At 39.2% G+C, this 24,509-nt stretch overlaps 2 protein-coding genes across 4 annotated transcripts; both read right to left on the bottom strand.

The window, feature by feature from the left end:
- Positions 1-433: 433 nt before the first annotated feature.
- LOC113669084 (uncharacterized) lies at positions 434-11,973 on the bottom strand. 3 transcript variants are annotated; one of them, XM_089204307.1, is made up of 12 exons: positions 11,774-11,973; positions 11,108-11,167; positions 10,761-10,970; positions 10,113-10,224; positions 7,446-7,621; positions 5,789-6,715; positions 5,079-5,351; positions 4,387-4,848; positions 3,798-4,067; positions 2,414-2,650; positions 1,469-1,690; positions 434-1,087 (listed from the first exon to the last, which is right to left on the bottom strand). In XM_089204307.1, the coding sequence occupies exons 1-12, from the start codon at positions 11,862-11,864 to the stop codon at positions 981-983; spliced, it is 3,147 nt and encodes a 1,048-aa protein (XP_089060433.1). In that variant the 5' UTR covers positions 11,865-11,973; the 3' UTR covers positions 434-980. The 3 variants fall into 3 exon arrangements, with proteins under 3 accessions (XP_089060433.1, XP_089060434.1, XP_089060435.1); XM_089204308.1 differs by lacking the exon at positions 11,774-11,973 and adding an exon at positions 11,404-11,586; XM_089204309.1 differs by lacking the exons at positions 10,113-10,224; positions 10,761-10,970; positions 11,108-11,167; positions 11,774-11,973 and adding an exon at positions 7,884-9,536.
- A 222-nt stretch (positions 11,974-12,195) lies between these two features.
- Positions 12,196-23,824, bottom strand: LOC113669099 (uncharacterized). The gene is made up of 12 exons (XM_027185096.2): positions 22,815-23,824; positions 21,196-21,258; positions 20,873-21,082; positions 20,449-20,560; positions 19,597-19,778; positions 18,513-19,316; positions 17,921-18,193; positions 17,199-17,633; positions 16,603-16,869; positions 14,658-14,972; positions 14,043-14,105; positions 12,196-13,557 (listed from the first exon to the last, which is right to left on the bottom strand). The coding sequence occupies exons 1-12, from the start codon at positions 22,894-22,896 to the stop codon at positions 13,493-13,495; spliced, it is 2,871 nt and encodes a 956-aa protein (XP_027040897.2). The 5' UTR covers positions 22,897-23,824; the 3' UTR covers positions 12,196-13,492.
- Between the last annotated feature and the right edge of the window lie 685 nt (positions 23,825-24,509).

Below are 24,509 nucleotides of genomic sequence, written 5' to 3' on the forward strand. Positions count from 1 at the left end.
TTTCAGTGAGCCACAACCTCTAGAATCTTCACATTTACACTCAGCGTCCTCATAATTCCGAACATAATGTGCAGTGTATCGTGTAAAGAAATGCGTGCTGCAGAAAATGAAGAATAATTGATGGCATTAAGTACCTTATCGCGAACATAGTTTACGCTGCTTCATCCTCGCTACTTGTAAGGTAGGCGCTTATAATCCATCACGCATTTTTGCTGCACCCGATTGGTTCGCTAAAAGCATCGAATATGCCTCAGCTTAGATAATTGAAGGAAAATAAGCACAAAAGGCTCCATTTGACTCGAACATATATTTGTATATATGTCTTAAAACATTATCTGTTCCTTGAAGCTCACAGTTTTCCTCGAGCCTGACTCTCGGGGAACTGTTCGCATCTCGGAACGGATAATATCCGTGGGCAAATATCCGTGCAAATTTTCGCGCCAAATAAAGGCTATTGTTTACTTTAAGTTTACCATTTGAATTTATTTGTAAGTCATAGAAAACCATCCTTAACGACTGTTATTGCCTCTGTGCTGACCTTTTTTTTCAAGTAACTGTCATAAACTATAACCAAACAGACTGCAGCTATTCTTTGAAAGCGAAGACACCATAAACTTAGCTTTATTTCTGAACTTCAAATGAAAGCAAAGCTGCAGAACTAATCGACAGCTTTAAAACATGCAATTGGCAAAAAGAACAAGAATTATGTCATAAAAAGGAAATATTTCAATAATTATAGTATTCTGTTATCGACGTCAATCTCTTGAACATTAATAATTTAAATGACTATAAAAGGGTAACTTTTTTTCAGTTAAAGAAGAGTAACCTTTGGAACAGATTTGCTACAATTTCAAGATTGTTGGGAAATGTTTGTATTTCGTTTGCCAGGCTGTAAACGCCAAGGTATCATTTCTTTCGCTTTACAGAAAAATCGATCACCTAGTAGAACAGAAGATTATCTCCCATAATTCTTTTCACTACTAGATGAACATCATATCTTCATAGTTCTCTTCATCCTCCTCATTTACATAGGTAGGTGCTTTTGGCCCGTGATAATGGTAATGATAGTGAATTGGATGAGTATCACCTGATTGAAAGATATCAAAGAAAAATAGGTATTAGATAAATTTATAATTGTAGTTTTATTTTTCCGATTAAGGTACCTGATTTAGCGTGATTTTCATTTTACCTATTATACATTCATTCAGGTCTTAATAAGTCTCATAAGTGTAGATACCTTTGTCATTGAAATTATATGGAAAATTGCCTTTCTTTCTCGTGTTTGTTTTTCTCTTTTTCTTAATTTTAGCTCCCATAAGCAAGCTCTGATTACCAACGGGCTTGTTGTATTCTTTATTAAATTTGCATCTTTAGTTAGTTAGAACTGCATCTGTTAAAAAAGTCTAGCAATTGTGACTGATCACTACCACTGATACACGCAAACAATCATGCTCACTGAAGCACGTACCTTCCTGAGATGTCGTGACAAGAACGTTTGGAGCTTCAGGAGGAGAGGGCGAGGCTACTGGTGATGGAGCATTCGTTTGTCCCGGGGACGGGGGAACGTGAACTGAAGAAACTGGAGGATGTGGATCTGGGATGCAAGGGGTGGCAGGCACGGGACACATAAACACAGGAGAAAGATGAGCCCCAGGTGTAACGGGATTGACTGGAACTGCTGCGGAGACACCTTGTGATGTAAAGTGCAAGTATCCATTAACACTTATAGGCTAATGGGACCATACTCCTTTGCCATCTCGTACGGGGGTTGTGGAAGAAATAGTGTTACCTAGCGAGATCTACCTTAACTAAAATTTACACTAATGTTGGTGCAGGTCCTGGCTTATAGCGTTGTCAGGATTTGTGATTCTACACTAGATAGTGGATGCCCAGTCATTTCTCAAAAAGTTTTCTTCACAGTTATAGTTACCAAATCAACTATGCAGCCTAAAAGAAAAACCTTAACTTTCCTTCTTTGTGTTGTAACTAAAAAACGAGCTGAATAACTCCCTTAGTTTATATCTGAATTGCATTTATCATATCAAGATTCATACTTCGGCAAAATTAGCAAAGGAATCTATATCTTACAAGTAGGCGCAGAGCCACCTAAAATTACTCGATAATTTGTCTTGCGCTAGCATGCAGACTAAGTATCTTGTTACAAGTTCGTGTTTCGCACCAACATAAATCCTTTCTTCCCCAGCCTGCTTAAGCTGTAAAAATTACAGAATGCAGTTAAATTTTTATTAAGAAAACACTGAGCACTCCGACTCCAAAATTATGCCTCCTATGCAGATAAACACTTCTCTTGAAAACAAAGAACAATTAACGAAACAACAACAAATTGCCATATCTTCGTGTGTCTGACTTAAGCATAAAAATCTAAGTGAACGGATGTTCGATTCTAACTTACCTGCTTGAGGTGGAGGACGTGGAGCCGCAGGCAGAGAGACGGGAGCTGATGGCGAGGGAGCGGGAAGGGGTGGCGCCGAAACCAGAGAAGACGAGGAGGCAGCGGCTTGAGTTCCTACTGAAGGAGAAGGTGCCGCTGATGCTGGTTGTGGTGCCGGAACCGGTATTGAGGGGGATACTTCGGGTGGAACACCAGTTAAGTAATTATGATGGTAAGGGGGATGAAATGAAGACGGAACTGGAGTGCGAAAAAATAAAACGGAGATAGAAAGGGTTGCTTTTAAGTTGAGCATCTATGCATACTGTTGCTGCTGTTTGGTAACAATGATTGTGAAATTAAATGTTGTTGCTACACCGTATCACGATCAAGTACATTACTATTTGACTGTCGATTTCTTTTACGTTGCATTATTTGGGTTGAGTTTTTCCTTCCTAAAACAGTATAACAATGCATGTAAAAGTATTAAACCCAAATTTGTTCTGGTCAATTTTTTATCGAAATCCGTTTTAAATCCACATGAATTTTTATCGTTCATTATGCCATTCGCCATATTTTTGCACTCTACTTCAAACTCACCAAAAATGAGGGAATCCCGGCTAAAGTTAAAATTATCCGAAATCCGTAATTTTGGCGGGCGAGTGCTCAGTATTTTCTAAGCGATAATTACAGCCGCCATCTTTTATTTTAATGGCAACGGAAGGCTGGGGAGCGAAGGAAACTTGTACCAAGGGAGTAAATATTATGCCTGTCCGAGGTTATTGTTGTCTTGCGAACCTTCGTTCGCCCATGAATGGAATTCCTGATTGGTGCTCTTAAGCTTTAGCTGTCAATCACCTGCGAAATATGTCATTTGGACGCTTCGCTCTTGGGGGGAAAATCGTCAAATGGATTAAGGGCAGTTACACTCAAGAATTGTCGCCTGGAAAATGTAGAGCCCATAATTATCAGCTCACATTTATGACCGCGGAGGAGGTTTTTTCGAGGCCATTTCTTTCCCGGCTGAAAAAATTGTTTTACCGTTTCACTCATCGGCTCTGCGTGTGTTTGTTTTTGTCCGAAGGTAACCAATCAAAATAATTGGTTACCAACTAATTTCCGGAAATGAAGCGACGCGCAACTAATTAGGGGATGTTTTGCTTCCCAACAGCCTTTTCAGGCGGGCGCCTTTTCGCATTGCCCGCCTTCTCCCCCCCACCGCATGGCGGGTCGAATAAACTGTCGCGAACTTCTTAACGAAATTAACTCGCCGTAAGACGCCTGTATTGCAGGTTATACTTTTTTGACGCCAATCATTAATCTACGTATTGCATTGGGAACGAAAATATTAGCTGCTTATATATATTATTATAAGTGAAATCACCAAAATATCTCCTTTTGATCATACCTCGCTCTGCCGTAACAAATACGTCCTCGAATTGGGGACAATCAGCGACCACTGGCTTTGATATGCTTAAGCGTTCATTTAGAAGAATTCTTTGTTTTCTGGAAAGATCTTCGGCGTAGAATGTCACTTGACTATGCAGTTCGGGTCGATTTATTATCAGTTTTAATTTAAAGCTAGGTCCAATGACTAGATATCCCTCGTGTTTAAGAGACGAGTAAAGTTTAAATGGAGAACCAACTTTGTTAATGAAGTTTACCGCAACACACATCTCTAAAAGGGAAGCAAACATGTAATTTATCACAATTTACAATAAAAATACACTAATCTTACATCTTTGAAGAGTTTAGAGTGTCGAGTGTGATAACTTTAATATACGTATCCTTTACATTCCTTTTCTCAAAAAAAATTAATAGCAATATATCACACTCAGCTGTCTCCTATCCTTAACGCTAAGCGATTAAGAAAAGACGCCTTGGATTAGGAAAACATATACAAGAGACTCCCTTCTGAGCGTCTTCTCTCTACCGTTTGATCATGGATAAAAATATCGCCGGTCTATCAATCATTGTAAAAAGTGTTGAACACTTACTCGGGAGGAAAGATGGTCCATGTGAAAATTCAGGTGGTGAAGGAATAATTGGTGTTAAGGGTCCAACGCTTGTTTCCTGTTCAATTAATCCACCCTCAGTCCCTGGAGGACATAATGGTATACAAGAGGGAAGGGCAAGGGCCTGGGCTGTTGCCGGTGGAATTAAGAAGGGAGGATGAGGCAGCGGTTGACCACTTATGGACGGAAATTCTACTGGTCCTAACACGTTCTTACACCACGTCAGTTTATTTTCATTTTGAGCGATGGGGTGAAATAAAAACGTGCAGCGAGCGAGGACATCTGGATCTCCATTATAAAAGTCCAGCAGTATGGTAGGGTTCTTGTGTATAGAATTGCCTTCGTTAGGCGTCTGACACATGTACCAATCATTGTGAAATGACTGCAGTAGAAGATTCCTGGTATACTTCATAACAGAAAAGGGAGTGAATGAACTGTCTTTATCTGTAGGGAAATGATGTCAGGAAAATATTGAGGGATAAGAAATGCAAAGAAATATTCATTCTAAGAATAATTTTTGATTCCTCTTTCAAAGGAGAGGTGAACAATGCAAAATAAAAAAAATATTTTACCCTAACACCAAGTAAGATCGTAAATCAAGAAAATGCGTATTTATGATCATGCCTATCACTTGTGAAAAATAAAATTGGTTCCAACGTTGCAAAATTTCTTACCAAATAGTTCTGATCCATCTCTTTTCTGAAGAATAAAGTGGTAATTTTTCTGCCTCACAAAATATCCTGGTAGACAAACTGACTCAAACGATACAGTGGTATTTTTTTCTTCAGCTTGCTTGTACAGCCCAGGAATATGAGCTCTAAAGACATGACAGAAGCGATCTAAATTCACGTCACCATTGAGCGATCGCCAGCAGAAATTTAGGGTTCCGTTCTCCTGTGTGTAGGGAGTGAAGTACGAGTGGACGCTGTATAATCCTCTATCTACAACTAGGGGCAAAACGTGGTTTAAATAATTTATTTCACTTAAGTTATATATTTTTTACAATTTCAGTTCTTATCTGCATAACCTGTATACCTCTGGACCCTAGTAAACTTTCCTGAGAATTTGAAGATGTATCGTCCTTCAAACCTCGCAGCAATTTGAGTGGAAATCCTTCATAGCATCACTCGAACACGACAGTTTGAGCATCGCCAAATCACATACTGATACAGTGAAAATAAGTATTGACAATAGGCCTCTTTAAGGAATGTTCTGGTATCAGAAGGTTTAGTTTTTTTCAATAAATTACAGATAGCCCAGACTAGAAATAAGTCCTTTACACTTCACCCGATTTCCCCCCTTTTTTCCGAGGTACATATATTTATTTGTCAATGATTATATTCCCGTGCTAGTTATTGGCATATTGATATCGTCATTGACTCACTTTTGCTCGCAGCTCCTACTTTCCAAACTAGCGCTCGAGCAATGGTCTGTGGATCTTCTCCTGCTTTTGGTATGTAAGTGACTACACGCCGTGTTGAATACCCACTCGTCGCTCCGCTGGTTGAAACCACACCTACAATTCCTTCTGCTTCAGAACCACCTACACCACCAATCGTGCTCCCAATCCCTCCACCACCAGCTGCGCCACTTGCTACAGCACCATTTCCAGCAGCAGCTCCACTAACAGCTCCACTACTAACACTAGCTTCAGCAGCAACGCCACCTCCTGCTCCACTTATGGAACCTCCCCCTCCCTCTACTCCTGCTCCTCCGCCTACAACTTCACCCGCACCTCCGCCTGCAGCCCCACCTCCTGTAAATCCAGGCATTCCCGCTACACCAGCAGCAATACCAGCTGTGCCTGATGCACCAGCTGTTCCAGCCATACCAGGCGAACCAGCTCCAATCCCTCCTCCCCCTCCTCCAACACCACCACCTCCACCGCCACCACCGCCACCACCTACCCCAACACCAACGCTAGCCCCTCCCCCGCCACCACCTCCACCCCATCCCGCACCAGTGCCTGCACTTGCCTCTCCAGTTGTGGTGGTACTCAGTCCACCCATTCCTGGACCGGTAACGGCCGTGACGCTTCCATTGTTTATGATTATGTTAAATTTGTGCAAAGAGCCACCATGAAGAAGATTTAGAGAATCCTCTAGCGCTTTCTTCATTGTTCTGATGGCAGCTTGCTCGCCTGCTTTAGCTCCAGCTGATGCCCCAGCCTTCACTCCTGCCATCGCACCAGCTTTAGCTCCCGCGTTTGCTCCACTCTTACTCGCCCACTTCGCCCCGAATGATAAACCAGCTGCTGCACCGGCTCGCGCTGCTGTCTTAATTAAAACTGCCAGAGCGGTTGCGTTTTTTGCTAAAAAGAGAAAGAAATCTGAGTGTCTAAAATGAAAAAAATGACGGTTAAGAATATCTCAGCGTTTAGTGATACAGTCGCCTAATGTTTTTGAATGAAAGCTATTGCTTTGGTGGACGTAAATGGGATAATTAAAAATCCTTGACACACTCAAGCTGTTTTAAATTGATAAAATGACATGTTCAGTCTGTCATAATTTATATACACATGTTTATCCAATTTAGCTTCTGTAAATTTACCATGCCATAGAAGAGGAGACGCCTTATTCATGGTTTAAAATAAGAGATGCTCTAAAATCCTCCTGTGCCGGAGAGGTCCTCGAAATCATATTGTTTTGAATGGAAAATGTAAGCGTTCTTCAGGAAATCTTGCAATTGTTGCTAATGTTTACATAACTCAGTGAGAAAAATACATTTCTTTGAGTCACATGATAGTGGCTCATTTCCTTTGAGATTCTCAGATTTTCAGATTCTTAGATACACGCATGACATGAAAAAAGATTAAGAGACACATTCCATGATCCAAATTGGAGGAGCAAATATTTTAATATCATGCGGCTCAGAGAATTCAGTTGTGGTAAAAGCAAAAGTAGACCAAAAGGCACCAGGAACTTTAGAGATTGAGGCTCAACGCTCCATGACGCACCAATTAAGATGAAAAGAAAGTCACTTAATGTATATTCTGCATACTTTATCATCAAAGATGCAATTTTGACACTGTAGGTACTCACTTGATTTCGCTTCGGTCCATAAAAACATGGAGGGTATTACTTTGTAAAATAATCCGTTGGGTGTCTCTAATCCAACTTCCAGGTGATCCTTCTGATGATCGTCTTTGAAAATAGCCTCCATGTAATAATATTTTCCTTTGATCAAACGAATCGGCAACGATTTTTGATTGAGAAACCTGCGGTGAAGATAATTGGGAATTAAAAAGAGGCATGCGTAGTATGCAAGAGATATTTTTTTCAGCTGGGTAAGTCGAGATGGGACACTTTGTGTTCCTGATGTTTTCATAACTTTCAAAAGAAACGAAATATCTCATTACTTTACATCAAGAAAAGGAGAAAAAACAATTTATCTTAACTCACACAGGTATTTTGTGGTCTATTGTCTCTATTTCCTAAATATTTCTGTGCAAAAATAAGATGGATCGCTAACACGCTTACTGTCTCCTTCACCGCCGTTGTTTGGTCTCGTCTATTCCCCGTCGGAGAGAGAGTCATTGCGTGACGAGATAAAAAACGATTGCAAAAGAGACTACGCTTACGGCCGTTCCTCTAACAGAAAGAAAATCAAAATTATTCGTCAACAGCTAGTCGCCTAAAATATATAATTCCACGTAATTTTTACTGAGAAAAGCAAACTGAAACTGTTGCATCCCCAATAGACCCTAACCAAAGATACATTGCGATCACGTAAAAGGGCAGATACACTGAGCATGAGAAAAGGATAATATTTAAAAGAGGGCTCCTTGATATGTTGTTGCCTATCTGGACTTTGCCCTCTGTGTGTGAAATACGTAATAAAATGCAAGTTGTTTACATTTGAATTAACACGCGATTGGGTTAATTCCAAGGTTGTTAAAAAGCGAATTTTATTCGTGGAAAAAGTCAAAACGTAGGGGAATGTGTGGAAAATTCACTATAAGTAGCTTAAAGTTTCATGTAAATTGTTTTCAGTGGTGTTGGACGATGTGGTTAGAATACGTGATAAAATGCAGGTTGTTTACAAGGAAATGGTATGTGATTTAGCGAAGTCTAATGTGGTATAATGGAATGAATTTGAATGGTAAAATACAAACCAAACTGATAAAATTGTCTACTGTTCATGTAGTGCAATGATTGGGTATGTTCTGATTGGAATTTGAACGTTGTCTTCATCGTACGTGATAGAATGTAAGTTGTTTGGCGTGTGCGTTGTGAGAAAGGAGCGGAAAACGCGTTTAACTTAAAAATGATACAATTAAAATAAATGCGAACCTTTTATATCCGGATAAATCTCGACTTCACTTGACGAGGCTCTTGCAAAGGCCTTAATCATAACACTTATTGAATAAGTCCAAATTTCTGGTTAACATCATTCCTTACAAATGAAGATTATTGCAAGCTTTGAACGATATCTCAAAAGAAAAAACTATCAAGCTCGTATCATCAACGATTTAGCGTATAAGAAAACACACAAGTTTGCAAAACCGAGGGTGTGCCGTTTTCTTTGCAAGTTTTAAACTTCAAAATTGCAAACATCTGCAAATTCGCGATGCCATTTATAAATTGAAGTTTAAAAATATGAATTATCTTTGTCTCTCTTTTAAAAGTAAAGTCACTCCTTTGGCAAATTAGTTTGAAAACAAATAAGAAAATGGAATATATAGTTGTCAACAGAGATTGAATATCGCGCCACGTTGCGGATTTGGCGGTGTTTATAATAAAATTTGCTCTTGAATTTAGATAACTTTCCATCTTTGAAATGTGTCGGTCAGTAAGGAAAAATCTCAGTATGTATGAAATAGAAACATCTCGTCGTGATGCATTAAAAAACTCACTCGTTGGTTTTTTTGCTACATCGCAATTAGTGAATAAAAATCGTTCGTGCGGCTTTCCGTGGAATTATCTCTGTTTACGTCACTCGTCATTTACTTCATCCCTGAGTGGTGCACCCCTTCCTAAGAAAAATCCTGGATCCACCGTAAGAATGGATCCATTAGTTAAGAAAATCATGTTTTCGTTTGATCAGTCATTGAATCAAACAGATGTTCAATCAGCCAATGATCTAGTGACTTGCCAACTCAACCAGCCAGCCAGTCTGTCAGTCGGTCAATCAGTCAGTCAGATAGCCAGTCAGTCAGCCAGCCAGCCTGCCTGCCTGCCAGTCAGTCAGTCAATAAGCCAGCCAGCCAGCCAGCCAGTCAGTCAGTCAGTCAGTCAGTCAGTCAGTCAATAAGCCAGCCAGCCAGCCAGCCAGCCAGCCAGTCAGTCAGTCAGTCAGTCAGTCAGTCGGCCAGTCAGTCAGTCAGTCTGTCAGTCAGTCAGTCAGTCAGCCAGTCAGTCAGTCAGTCAGTCGGCCAGTCAGTCAGTCAGCCAGTCAGTCAGTCAGTCAGTCGGCCAGTCAGTCAGGCAGTCAGTCAGTCAGTCTGTCAGTCAGTCGCTCAGACCTTCATTTATCAATCCATTTGATTATTCTTCCATCAAATCAGTCGGACAGTCTATTGTTAAGTTAGCTTGTCAATCACGAGTACAATAATCACTCTCACCCCTAAGAGCAAAGGAAACTTTGGAAAAAAAAGCAAGACCGTAGTAATCGGCCAACCAAAAAGCTAAAATCTTTCACCAAAAGAAAAAAAAACATTTTCTGTATTATAATAGTTTTGGTATGTTAAAGATCTTAACTGATCGTGCCTGTCATACTCATACTGGCCAGTGGGAAATCCTCCATCTACGTAAGTAATCATTGTCTTGGTCTTTGGGTTATCGTTTGTGCTCATAAACAGTTCGCTCCCAGCATTGGAAGCTAGAGTAAGTAATGGATAGCAATCAGATGTGGCAATCAAATGAAAATAATACAGTGTATAGTATGTTTTGCTCTTCTTTCCCAATTGAAGACTCTAAATAAAGAAATAAATGGGCTAAACAAAACGAAAATATGAAAAAAAAAAAGACAATTCAGAAGCGTGTTAAAAACCACTTGATTGTTGCGAACAAGTAAAAGATGAGGTAAATCGTGACGTCAGAAACTATTTGGGGCAGCTGAGCCACGAGGACAAATGTTGGGGCGAGGCAAATTAAAGTGGGCTCTTCGAATTTAATCCCGTGCAGGAATCTGCTCATACTTAAATGATAGGCATGTGATGATATGATCTTCGCATGCGTACTTCATTTAAAGAAATGGCTTCCCTCCAAAATGTGACGTCGTGGCCCAGCCAGTAGCCGAAGCAGTGTCTGGGAGGCGCGGGTTCGAATCCTTTCGAGTCCTGAATCTTCTCGGTCATCTTTTCTGGGATGCTATCAAATTCAGTTATAGGTATCAATTACTACATTATTCCTTACAAAGAAAGAAGTAGTGGTTTCCAGTTTGAAGAGGAACAAAATACGTCCTTAAACGTGAGCCAAAGAAGTCTCCCCAGTTTGAGGGCTGTTCAAACGTTGGAACACATGTTGAAAAACTTGGCATGTTTGGAAATCGTTCATCAGCCAACAGAAACTTAACGCGTTTAAAATCAATTCGGTCCCATTTCTCCAGGTATACGCCATTTTTCACTAGAAAACAACATACACAAATAAGTGAGAAGTACGATATCATGACTGGGAACTGAACTGACGATCGCCATGGTTTTCGAAAGTCCTCAGGTAAATATTACTTCAAGTACAATCAAAATGAAGAGCCATTTACTTACATCCACAAACTGCTTTTCTAAAGCCGAAGCCTCGTCGCAGCCTGACGGGCTCATAGTTATCTATTGATGTCAATAAATGAAGAATGAAAATTTTTATCATTTTGTAACTTTCGTTATACAAAGAGGTTTATATCTTTTTCATAATTCATGAAAGGAATACACTGTTAAAGAAGATTAGAACTTAGAGCGAGAAAGAGTTGAGTAAATTTAAATGTCAGTGAATCTCAACAGACATATAAGACATCAGGTGCAGAGAATCAAACAAAAAAAATTAAGTGAAATTCGAGAGATTTCACCAATTCATCATGCCTGCTCTCTCTTATTCGCATTTTGGTTCAAATTAGGACCGAAAGGTGCATTTCAATTTTCATTCTTCTCTACGTTCGTTAAAACGAAATTGAATTTTACGAACATAAAATATAGCAGAGAAAAGAAATGATCAGCCTGTGTCGGCGGGAAAAGGTTGAAACACGTTCGACTTCAACTAGTTTCCCTCCCCTAGAATTGCAATTCAATTGACCTGAAAAATCTGATATTGAAAACTATTACGCTTTGCGCTTGAAAAGACCCATAATCATCTGAAAATCTTTGTATGAGATTACACTTGACCCTCTCAAAAAAGTGACACAATTTCACTCTAATTACTACAACACTTGAATAACCCACCTGATGTTTCCATTACTGTAGTGATTACTTTGGAGAATGGACCAATGAAGAAGCAAAATAACATAAAGTACACGACTATCAGGGAATTCATTGTAAGTGAATGGGGCCCAAAATGAAATCGCTGGAACTAAGTCATTTTCGTCATTCAAAGATATTGCATGGTTGCATTTGAAAAGCCACCTGCTGTGAAAAGCGAACAATGAAGGCTCGAAACGGGTAATCTGACTGAAAGACTCATCGTCCTGACATATTATGTCCTGTGGTGTTATCAATTAGTAGAAACGATTTCACCTAAGTACATATTTTATCTAATAAAATCGATTCACCGACATTCACATGAATGTCGCACCCTGGATTCTCTCGTTAAGTCAAGAACAACAAATGACCTTTTTCGTTAGAGAAGAGTACCCAAATATACGTAAGGGTGTATCTTCGTATTTATTAGAAACTGAAATTGGTAAATTGATTCTTGCTTAGGGTGTTTATATCTACAGCACCACCATTAAAATTCGTTTAGCTTTAGAGAGTTTAAAGTTTTAACTTTCATGCGCATGCAGTCAAAACAAGACACACATATAAGGCGAGTATGGACCCCCCTTTCTACGATTCTTATAACACTAGGAACTACAACATCATTTGACGAGAGAGATTCTCCACTAATTGATCCTCTTTGTTGCACGGGAAAACAAGAACAGAGTAAGTAAAATGACACCATGCATATCACTCATTTTGGTTTTTATGATAAATATTAATGTGAAGCGTTCTTGAAACTCGCTACAAAAACAAAAAAGGAATCATCAATTCAATTATAAAAATTGTCGATTTAACAAATCGAAAATGGCTTAGCGTGGTCTGTACTCCTATCGACAACGACATTCGTCATGACAGTGGTCAAAATGTTGTGGATTTACGAGGCGCAGCAGCATAATCTCGACTCTTATTGACAACGACAAATTGGCCAATCAGATCGCGACATTACTGCCAATTGTGGTTGAAAAAGTTTTAAACGCCACCTAGACCATAATACGCAAGTTTTAGTTTGAAGCTGATGCTGTTATGTTCAGATAAGGATCCATCAACTCACGTTGTAATTTTTCAGTTTTAATTTGTATTCTCCTTTGTAAATATATTTGTTTACTATCATCTATCTATCTATCTATCTTCATCAGTCATTTACTATCATCTATCTATTAATCTATTAATTGAAGTTTGTTTTTAGCTTAAAGTAACTCTTGGTTAAAGATATTTTTCAGGAACAACAAATGTTATGGAAAATGCTGAGCTTTCAATACCTTAATCTAAGGAAAGAACGTCCTATATCTCAAGTAGAAATGTTAATAAAAAAACGCATGTTCCATATAAATCCGTGAACGTTTTAGGTTTACGTGTTTTATACAACGCGTGTGCTAGGTTGATGTAAACTAGCGAATTTCGTCAACGGGTTCTCGCTGAGAGCGAGAATAGCAATGCCCCGCAAGTATTGTTTGGTGATTTTTCAGAACATGTAAACCGGTTAAAATTGTTCATATCATGATTTTACGAATCTACTGCCTGCTTCCTACATCTGGAAAGTGACAAGCAGCACAGCCACAATAACTGCGGCTTCAACGACGCAAGAGCAAGGTCCTTTGACTGATTTTCTTCCGTCCAGTTTATAACCACATTGAAAAGAACGATTTTATGTCCTCGTTCAATCTGCACTCCGGCGTAACAAGGATTTTACCGACAACAGGATGGCGGACAGGAAACCGGGCACCCAGTGGAGGAACAGCTCGTTGGACAACCTATTAAAAAAGGTGTTAAGTGTTTAAATATATTTACATTAAAACGACTAAACAAACAACAGTCCGAATTTTCTGCTTTGCAAGATGAACTATGAATTTGTGAAAAATCTTATGATCCCAATTTAATTCAACCGCTACGGAGACAAATATACCGATAGTTTTTTACACTTATTTTTCTCGTTAGATCTGAGTTCATTTGATTTAATAAATGTTGAAACTCATAAATGTGCACTAGGGCCAAGAATTTTTTTTATTCAATGTTGTAAAACCATCAGTTTCAAGTGCAGGACAAATGTTGCATTTTGATAGAAAAGAGAAGATGAACTAAAAATCTATTTTCTATTTCTTTGTCCAATTAAAGAAATCATTCGCAAACGCTAAACGTTTTCTGTTTAATCTATCTTTTATTGACATCAGTATTTTTCATATTAATCTTTATAATGATTCATTTAGATCATTTGTATTTTGGAAAATATTTCACCTACCGAGAGTACGGAACGGTGTCCTCGTGTAATGGTAGTGATAATGAATGGATCCAGGCCCTTTTTCTTCAAAAAATAATTTTAATTTTCAAACTCCCCTGAAGTCGCATATACTTTAAAGGGTTATAACGTTCTAGCGAGATATTAATGGATGATATCATAAAAAGGTTTATCTGGGTATGGTTGAAAGGCATTAGTCTCTGACGTTTTTGAAACATAGGAAGTGTCACTTGAATGACAAATGATATTGGTCGATTCGTGTTTATCAAATGAAATAACACAAGTCTCTTTTTTGCTTACAAAATATATCTGTGGACATGGCTAACTTCAATGCTATTTACAGTTTGATATCAAAAGTTGTTTTTACTTTACTGCTCCTATTGTTTTTTCTAACTTGCTGTTACGCGAATTGTTCATCATTTTTTTGGTTCGTCATTGTCGTTTATCTTAGTTTGTAAAAAGCACTCTAGTTGCTGATATCATTTCATAGTGCACATATTCAAATCTTTTTCGAGAAAATGATGACCATGTAAGCCACATCAAAACCTTGCTTTTAGATAAAAAAAAAAAGCGATTAAATAATTGTGTTAGCTTGCACAAAGTTAATAAGTGGCTTACCTGGAATTTCCGAGGCTGCAGGGACTGTTGAAACGACTGATGCAGAAGAGGCTGGTGATAGTGATGATGGCGGTGGAAGAAGGGACGGTGAAGGAGGAAGAGGAGGCGGGGGAGGTGCAGGTGCAGGTGGAGGAGGAGGAGGGAAAGGAGGAAGAGGAGAAGAAGGAGGAGGAGAAGCCGGAGCTGGAGGAGAAGGAGAGGGAGGGCGCAGAAGTGACAAAGGTGGTGGAGGATGAGGTTGAGAAGTTGATGTCGAGACGCGAGTGCCCAAGGAGAAAGGCTCATATTTCCCAAGCCTTTCTCGTGAATCACTACCTGTAGTTCAGAAAAATAGTAATAATGTATTGGTTTTCCATCATGAAGAAGTTTTAAATTTGCCCTTACTTATCTTCTATACAGTATCGAATTGACTTTTTTGCCGTATCGTCATTGTAATTTAGATAGGTATTCAGTGAAGTTAAACGTTAGAAGCGACTGACTGGATGTAGTGGATACAATGTTCAAAACAACGAACGTATAGCAAACGCAGCGAACTCGAATCACATATGTATGATGTTCGTATATCTATAGTCATTTATTTACCACTTGGAGAGTTTTTTTGGAACCAACATAATGATCAGCACCCAATTGGAATTTTGACTCGCTTGACTCTACAAACTTACCACCTTGCTTGACTCTACTAACTTACGAAATATCCTAGGAAACAATCGAAACAACGCGCGAGTGCGTGAGATATTTCTAATGCATTAAAATTGGGACAGGTACGAATCGACTAGTTTGAGTACGAACCGAATCCCGTTGATATGTTAATAGCTTTGAGACGCGAATATCTACAAGGAAGACTTTTTGCGAGGTCTTTTCCTATCAGTGCTAATTATAGGAGAAACAAACCACATGTGGGACACATGTAAAGTAAGCACAGGAAAATGCCAGCTTTTGAGAATAAATGAAAAAAAAGCGCCTAAATTAGACCGCTTAGCTATCCTAAATTTTTTGTCATGTGCTCGTATTTAACCATTAGAGGCTGTTATCAATGCCTTAATAAAATTACTTGTTCGCAAGCTATCGCAGTTAATCGAAATTTTCGATCTAAATATTGCCCTTGAGGCCTGCCTCGTTTCCTAATGTTGTAAAACTTCATCTCCTTCTGTCACGAAAAAATATATTCTGCTGCTTTTAACATGATGAATCGCTGGAGCGATATTTCACTGGAGCAAATAATATTATCGTGATGATGTACTGCGCACTCTACGATAAATGTATGCTAGAAATATATCGCCGCAACTATATATCGCTTAAACTATTCAATCGCTGGAACAATATATCTTTGAAACGAGATATCGCAGGAAAACTCAGATGTCTCGTCGATATATCGCCGGAACGATATATCACCGCAACGATTTATCTTTGGAACGAGATACCACAGGAAAGCTCTGATATCTCGTCGATTTATCGTTTTGAGGTGTCTATAAAATGCAACATAGATCGCTGATATATGGGGAGAACAAAGCCCAATATTCGACGATAATTGTTTGCATTACCTTTGCACAGTACTTTCTGACTTTGAGTTCGGCATTAACTGATTGAGGAGGATCATGCTTAAGGCTGAAAGATTGTCCACGAAAATCTATAGCTGATTGGCTAGGAAGAGAGACTTAAAGGGAAACTGAAATATGGTTGCAATGAATTTTCAACCGCGGGGAATTTCTTTCGACATACCAGCAAGCCAGAATGCTTGAATTCTCTAATGGTTTCTGATAAAGTGAGGCTCAAAAGGTAACCAAACTAAATAAATTTTAACGCAAGTTGATTATCCTGCTCTATTGACACAGGAAAAGTGTTTAATTTTGTATACACATCACATTGTTATGTTTTCCTGGACTAATGATAAATCAAAAGCGGTATACCGCTTAATACATGCCACAGGATAATTAATGCGTCGTACCTTGCCTGGTGACTGAAATATCCTTAAACACAGGACAACCAGGGACAGGTGATTCTGATATGCTTGTTTCTTCATTCAAAAGTAACTTGCTTTTTCCAGTCGGATCCTCAGCGCTGAATGCAACATGGCTATGTAGCTCAGGTCGTTCTATAATGAGTTTAAGCTTAAATCCTGATCCAGTGACAAGGTACGCTTCATGTTTAAGAGAGGAAAGGAGCTTAAATGAAGGTCCAAAGTTGTTTATGAAGTTTAATGCAACGCACATCCCTGAAAAAAGAGGGACCAAAATGGGAAACAGTAAGTGTTAAATTGATTGGAAAGCTTTACATGTTAATCATTGGAAGGCATTTCAATGAATAATAATTTATGGATTGTGATGGAGAATCCTCGAAGACATTTGTTGTCATAATAATTGTTTAGTTCGTGATCGTTTCAAACTAATTGACTCAATGATCTGTGTTTGTTAAGTCTGACTAATTCCTATACCTTGAGTCTGAAATTTGACCAGGATTAAAATGGTGTCTGCAAATTCAGAAAGAATCATGCATTAACATGTACCATGAAAAAGAGCAATGACAGACTAAACATGTATTTACTTTTTCCACTTGCGACAGAAGGCTCTGAAGGACCATTTATGGTTGATCCTTGAAACATTGCCGGTGCCGCCGGTGTTAACCCTCCAGACGAACACAAGGGGATGCAGGAGGGTTGGAGTGGTTGGGCGCTGGTCTCTGAAACTAAATGAGCAGGATGGGGTTGTGGTTGTCCTGCGATGGTTAATGGTTTCTCCGGTCCAATAACGTTCCGACAGTTCTTTTGTTTGTTTTCGTATGGTGGAACTGGCCAAAATGAAAATGTACACCTCTCGAGGACGTCGGGATCACCATCATAAAAGTCCAGCTCCAAAGGTGTGATGTGATCACGTTGCCGATCTCTACTTTGGCAAATATACCAATCCTTGTGCATTGATTTCAGCAGGAGATTCCGACTAAACTTCATCACTCTAACTAAGTAGAAAGAACTCTCTTTGTCTGTTGAGGAAGAATAAGTTATACGCACTTTAACAATCACGTCTATGTTATTGTTCATAATTATACTCTGATGTGCTCAGTTGAGGCTAAGGTCGTTTCTTTACCAACAAAAAGACAAATAAAACTTTAACCAGCAAAATACGTTAGACAAAAACTTAACTACGATGAGAATAGTTCAATTAATCTGCTCGGTGAAGTAGTTCAAATCGCGGCAAAAAAAGATTGTACTATCAAAAAGGAAAATTGACTTAAAGATCTTAAGAAATGTGGGCGTCAATGTTACTCACCAAACAATTCTGATCCATCACGTTTTTGCAAAATAAAATTATAGTTTTTTTGCCTCAAGAAATAACCTGGAAGGCAAACTGATTCAAACGAAGCGGTTTCTTTCCCCGCTTCAACCTTTTGATGCAACGCAGGAATTCGCACGGAGAACACTTGACAGAATGGTCTAAGAGCCATTTTTCCATTGTAAGAACGCCAACAGAAGTTAAGGCTGCCATTTTCTTGTGGGTAGGGTATATCCCAGGAGTGGACCGTGTAAAGTCCATCTTGAACAACTGAAACATGTAAAATGCAAAAATTAATTTAGTAAAGCTTCATGTACAATCTACTATTGTTAAATATAGCCCTCTAAACGTCTAGTTCTCACATTTACACCGGACCCGGTCTGGTAGGAAATTGACACGGAAACAAAAATTATCATAGGGAATCTATGTTCTGAGATCGCGTTCGCTCAAAACATTCTTAAGCTGAGACTTCAGATGGATTAGGAAAATCAAAAAGGGTCTTCCAGAGAGTTGATACCACCTCATTAACAATTTTCAAATAATAGCTGTGTTAATGTTACGAGTTTTCTGAGCTAAGACATCCACTTACGTTTGCTTGCAGCCCCTTGTTTCCACACAAGCAGTCTTGCTATTGCTCGTGCGTCTTCTCCAGGTTTTAACATATATGACGCCTCCTGGAACCCCAAAAATTCATCTGGTTGAGAGCTAGCTTTGTTGCTACTAGAAACAGGAGAAGTATCTACTCCCTCACCGGTAGTCACTTGTGAACCTTTAGCAGAAACTGATGCTCCATTTCCTGCTTGTCCTGATGCGCTCTCACTTCTTCCAGCACTGACTTGTCCTTGGCCACCTCCGTTCACCCCTACAGTAAGTGACGAGCCACTTCCTCCTTTTACAGCCATCGATGCTGCTGCTCCCCCTCCATACGCTTCGCCCTTTGCGGCTTGCGACCCCATTGCGCCTCCTGTACCTCCGAACCCTCTACCGCCCTCGCCCTCTGCTCCTCCTGTGCCACCTCTGCCTCCTACGCCAGCTGCACCCCCTGTTCCTCCTGCAGCACCTGATCCCCCACTTCCAGGAGTGCCTCCTGAAGTTGGATTAGTAACGGAAACCACGTTCCCATTCTCTACAACAATTTTAAATCGGTGCGAGTTCTGTCCATAGACGTTATTGAGTCCATCCTCGATTGTTTTTGTGATCACTTGTAGGGCAGCTTTTTCTCCTACACGAGCTCCGGCGGATGCTCCTACCTCCATTCCGGCCAAGGCACCTGCTTTAGCTCCTGCTTTCGCCCCACTCCTCTTTCCCCAATGAGCTCCAAATGCCAAACCAGCTCTTGCACCAGCTCTTGCAGCAACTTTGAGCAACGTTACTTGATAGGTTGAGTTTTTCTCTGATAAATAATAATGATGGGTGATAATACTTTAATCGCTCCTGTCCTTTATAGTACACCATACGTAGAAAATAAGGAAATAACTGAAGTGATGAACTGTTTGAATATTTGCCTAGGGTCTTGTTATTTCAAATATTGTTGGTGAAAGTGTTTAGTGATGGCTCTTTACAAAAATCATTTAAGTGACGAAAAATGCCGAAGTAGCCCTTTTTAGATTTTGGTACACCTACCAGCCACTGGTAAAATACAACTATCAAAATTTATTTGAAAATATACCAACCAGGCGGTAGTGGCAAAGTTGTCCACAAGAATTTTGAGGGTATAACTTTGTAAAATTGTCCGTCTGGTGTCTTAACAGCAGCCTCCAGGTGATCTTTCTGGTGGTCATCTTTCATCACTGCCTCCATGTAGTAAAATTTACCTTTCTTCATGTAAACAGGTAGAGATTTTTGATTTGTAAACCTAAGAGCGCAAAAAGGAAAAACATCATTACGCTGAAGTGTGGATGTAGTGGATGCTGCGTTCAAAAAAAAAAATTGACATAAACGACCAGCAAGGTTATACCACGTGCCTGTATTAAAGTAATAGAGAATATTAAGAGGCCATGACGGAATATGAATCTTAACTTTGATATTCCACAGATGAGAACTGCGAATTAGCAAGCGACTCTTTTAATATGAGAAAACTGCAATTCTATTTTGAAGTTTTTTTCATTTGTGTAATGAAACAACCACAGAAGAGATGCAAATTCTTACAAGAGAGACAAATAACTTTCATTCGAAGTGATGGTTCAATTTTCTGTTCAGTTATACTAATCACACTTCTGCTAATAAAAATTAAAAGCGCAAACGCCGTTTTGATACCCGTTATCAGGACGACATTTTTATCTTAACATGCACGCGGTTAACGTATCATATATCGAGAGGGGAAATATTTTGGCAATATCCATGCAACAGTTTTGTTAATTATCGAAGCAAAACCAATTGCGTTCTGTATATGCACATGGCAAAACCCGACTCTATCAATACGAGATGAACTTGTAGGAAACTATGTTACATCATTGTGAGATTTGCGTTACTGCAACAGAGATAAATATAACACTCTGAAACTGCATTTGTGCTCATGGTCTCACCTGTCGTACTCATACTGATAGGTTGCAAATCCTCCACTTACGTAATTTATCAACGACTTAGTTTCTGGTTTTTCATTCGTGCTGAGGTAGAGCTCACTCCCGGCGTCTGATGCTGAAAAAAAAATCAAACAGCAAAATTTTAACACCCACACATTGAACTGCAAATGAAGCATATTTGAAGAGAGAGAGCAATAGAGAATTTTGGGCCATTGAAGGGGCTTGAAAGTGTGCCTCCCAAAATCGATTGTTTCCTTCTACTAGGCAGAGTGTAATGGGTTATTGTCTACCTCGCGAAAGAATTCCATCTCACAATTGAATTAATTGGCCATGTTGAAATGAGGATTAAAGTGAAAAGTCTGATGTAAAAATAATTACATGAATCGCGTATAACATTATGATGAACAAAGTTTAAGGAATATCGTACAAAGATAGAAATAGTGGTTTCCTGTCTGTAGCAGAACGAAATATGTTCTTAAGCGTGACCCAAAGAAGTCTGCCCAATTAGACGGCTGTTCGAATGTTGGAACACATGTTGCAAAACTCGGTAGGTTTGGGTATCGAGGATCAGCCAACAGAAATTTGACACGTTTATAATCGATTCTGTCATATCTCTCCAAGTAAGCGCCATGGGTCACTGAAATGAAGACAGAGGTGGTGAGGTAAAATGGTGTAAGTTATAAGAGACATATCTATTGTTCAGAACACTTACTAATGATATACAAGCACTACATACAGAGGGTAACTTACAGTTACAAGTCGCATCTTTGACGCCAAATGATCGTTTCTGTCTAAACGTCTGGTATCCATTTCCTTCAAAAAAATGAAAAAAGAGAAAGAAATGTACTGTCGATCATAAGAAACGTTGCAAAATTGATCGCTGTGATTGGTGTTGATAGCTACTCGTAGATTGAAACAATGACTAAATGATTGCAGAATGCTGATCAATGATATATAGTGTTTGGGGGCTGAATGGCTGAGAAGAAAGACATGGTCTTATCGCGAGTCACGTGTTTAAGCGACCGCTGGTATCTGGTGCCTCCTTAACGAGGTCATACCCTTTCAGAAAGGAAATTATGGAGTCGTAGTGACTAGCGAGTGAACCAGAATGATTTTCGTACAAAATTAAAAATTTAAAAAAAAAAGAAAAAACCTTGCCAGCCCCAGGGCACATAAATCCAATGTTTAGTGTATCTGGCCCTTTAAAATTAAGTTATTGACGTCGTCTTTGTCAAGGTCACTTCGAGCGTTTATCGTACACCATACAATCGCAAGGATTTCGACATTTTCGCTTTACAGTCAATAATTGTTCATGCAGAGTAATCAGTGATGACAAAATAAGATCTTTTCGAAACTGCGTTGGATAATTAAGCGCTTAAAACCTCAAATTGTGGAAATGTGAGAAAAGAAGAGCACATAGTTTCGAATGTTACATGGTTCGTTATGCGGGTGGCGTTAGTTTAGTGGCTGTCTTCCTAATATTTCCTACTGGTGCTCTATACATCATAAAATTTCCATTTTGTCCTCTTCTGCCCCCATCTAATATTGATAACAACTCCAACTTCACAATTAAAAAAGATTCACGTGATTGTCCCCGGAGCAAATGTTGTCTCTGCATTGACAGAAAAGAAGGAGGCATCGAGTTAAGATTCTTTTTCTTTTCAGCAGTTCAATTCAGCCCCTCCTTCCCCCCCTCCCCCCTCCCAAAAAAAATCCATTACGTGATCACACCGCGTGCAGTCTATGCCGGAGATAGTTTTACAGGCTTTGCTCTAATTGCAGTTACATATGAGAAACACCTAATTTGGTCTTTTGAGATATATTCAATAAACAAAATCTGGTAGGGCAAGAAAATAAAATAACAAAGAGGTTGATGTTCATCAGAAATACTTCCACAATTTACCAAGCATGTATATGTGAGCCCTTTACCTTATGTCTTCTATCCCAAACTCTCTATATTTTTTCAGTAAGGATCGATGTAGAATAGAATTGAATTAAGGAGGTTGGTTGGGGTTTTAGGGAACGAATACGTCATTACAAATTACGAAGGTAATGGATATATAGAAAGATAAAACATTACTATTAAAGTAAAAAAGAGATGGGGAGATAATAGGAGAAAGACCGTTTTAGTACGCTCGAAAAATACGAACATCGAGTTGACAAAAGGTGCACAGAAGTTTAGCACTGGAGGAACACGAAGCCAATTCATTGTAGACTGTGCTTCCAGATTAACGGCCTTCGTATGTGATGGATAGAATTTTTTTTTTTAAGCAAGTAGGTTTTTTTAAACGGGAAATAGATAAAATAGCACTTAAAGAATAACAGCGATTCGTTACATTTGCTAATTCAAGAGCATAAAGTCTCCTCACCTGTTCGGGTACCGTTGTGTGACAGAGCAGTCAAAATATGAAAGTTCACTATTGAATAAACAAAAATATTTGGAAACTGCATTTAAATCGATCACTTAAATCGATGAGTCAAAACTCGAACAAGGAAGTTTGAGTTGATTGGATGTGTAGGTGCTAAAATGTAGGAAACCATAAAAACCTGGCCACCTGCAAAAATAAGCGATACTGTTTCATATAATGGGTAACGTAGTTTTAGAACTATTTCGTTTTATCTTAAGCGCTAAAAAAGTTGGGTACTAAAGAACATATAACATTTTTGGGATCTGCTCTACCGTCATTTTAAAGATACTTAGGGGAAACTTAATGCCTAATTGAGCCTCTATTTGGAAAATTGTCACCCAAGTTGAATAGAAGTTTAAACTCTATGTTTTGGTTGATTTCACTGACAGCCCACTATCTTTACAGTGTGTTTCATTGTTCGTTGAGCGCGAAGTGTGAATTCGCGCATAGGAACCTAAGAAGGTCGATAAATAACCGTTAAAACCATAGTTATGATCAACACATTTTAAATCAACATCGCGCATGACAAGCTTTGGTCAGAAAAAAAAATTCTCACCTGGGAAGCGTATGATGATCCATGAGGTTGTCATTATAAAGCGAGAGGAATCAATTAGCAAGTGTACGGAGCCCAGTTGGTGCCATGCAAAACTCGCGCTCGATTTTTTTTTCACGGGCTCGACTTTTTTTTCACGCGCTCGATTTTTTTGTCGCGCTCGATTTTTTTGTCGCGCTCGATTTTTTTGTCGCGCTCGCCTTCTTTTTTTTTTTGCCGCGCTCGACTTTTTTTCTCTGTAACGCTCGGTTTTTTATTTCTTGCGCTCGATTATTTTTTGTCGCGCTCGAGTTTTTTTTGTCGCCCTCGACTATTTTGTGTCGCGCTTGACTTTTTTTTGTCAAGTTCGACTTTTTTTTTTCTTGCGCTCTATTTTTTTTTTGTCGCGTTCGACTTTTTTTGTCGCGCTTGGTTTTTATTTGTCGCGCTCGATTTTTATGGTGGTGCTCGATTTTTTTTTGTGGCGCTCGATTTTTTTTTGTCGCGCGTGGTTTTGTTTTCTTCGCACTCGACTCTTTTTTTGTCGCGCTCGATTTTTTTTGTCGCGCTTGACTTTTTTTGGCGGCCTGACTTTTTTTGCCCCGCTCGATTTTTTTTGCCGCGCTCGGTTTTCTTTTGCCGCGCTCGATATTTTTGTCGCGCTCGATTTTTTTTCCTCACGCTTTCCTTTTTTTCGAATTTTTCTCTTGACTTTTTTCTGACTTCTTTTAGACTTTTTTCTTGACTTTTTTCTCGACTTTTTTCTCGACTTTTTCTCGACTTTTTCTCGACTTTTCAACCGCTGATCATAAATTACATGCTTATTCCCGCGTAGTGAAAATGAATAGAAGGACTTAAAGATGACTATTCTATTTGTCACTGGAAATGTGTCACAGTGTCGAGCAGTTTTACCTTCGTATCTGCCTATCTTACAACAAGGCATGCAATGCTGAGCTTGGAGATATCATTGACGGTTATTATCATTTGAGAATGAATAACAAAGAGATCTTGCTGCTTATCGAGTTAACCTACGGTTTTTACCTTAGTATGCGTCAATTGAAGAGGATTCTGAAGTCTCGAGGTCTTAGGAGACGGAAAAATCGTAGTGATCTTCAAGAGGTTTG

Source organism: Pocillopora damicornis, chromosome 4 (assembly GCF_964200805.1).
Source record: "Pocillopora damicornis chromosome 4, jaPocDami1.2, whole genome shotgun sequence".
Taxonomy (NCBI): domain Eukaryota; kingdom Metazoa; phylum Cnidaria; class Anthozoa; order Scleractinia; family Pocilloporidae; genus Pocillopora; species Pocillopora damicornis.

Bases quoted from the DNA above. Each gene is read 5' to 3' on its own strand.
- LOC113669099 (XM_027185096.2), bottom strand. From the start codon at position 22,896: ATGCAGTTTCCAAATATTTTTGTTTATTCAATAGTGAACTTTCATATT. The intron at 19,779-20,448 runs GTGAGACCATGA...TTGCGCTCTTAG, and splicing joins TATCAGTATGAGTACGACAG to GTTTACAAATCAAAAATCTC. The intron at 19,317-19,596 runs GTTGGTATATTT...ATTATTTATCAG, and splicing joins AACTTTGCCACTACCGCCTG to AGAAAAACTCAACCTATCAA.
- LOC113669084 (XM_089204307.1), bottom strand. From the start codon at position 11,864: ATGAATTCCCTGATAGTCGTGTACTTTATGTTATTTTGCTTCTTCATT. The intron at 11,168-11,773 runs GTGGGTTATTCA...TGACATCAATAG, and splicing joins TACAGTAATGGAAACATCAG to ATAACTATGAGCCCGTCAGG. The intron at 5,352-5,788 runs GTGAGTCAATGA...TTTTGCCCCTAG, and splicing joins AGTAGGAGCTGCGAGCAAAA to TTGTAGATAGAGGATTATAC.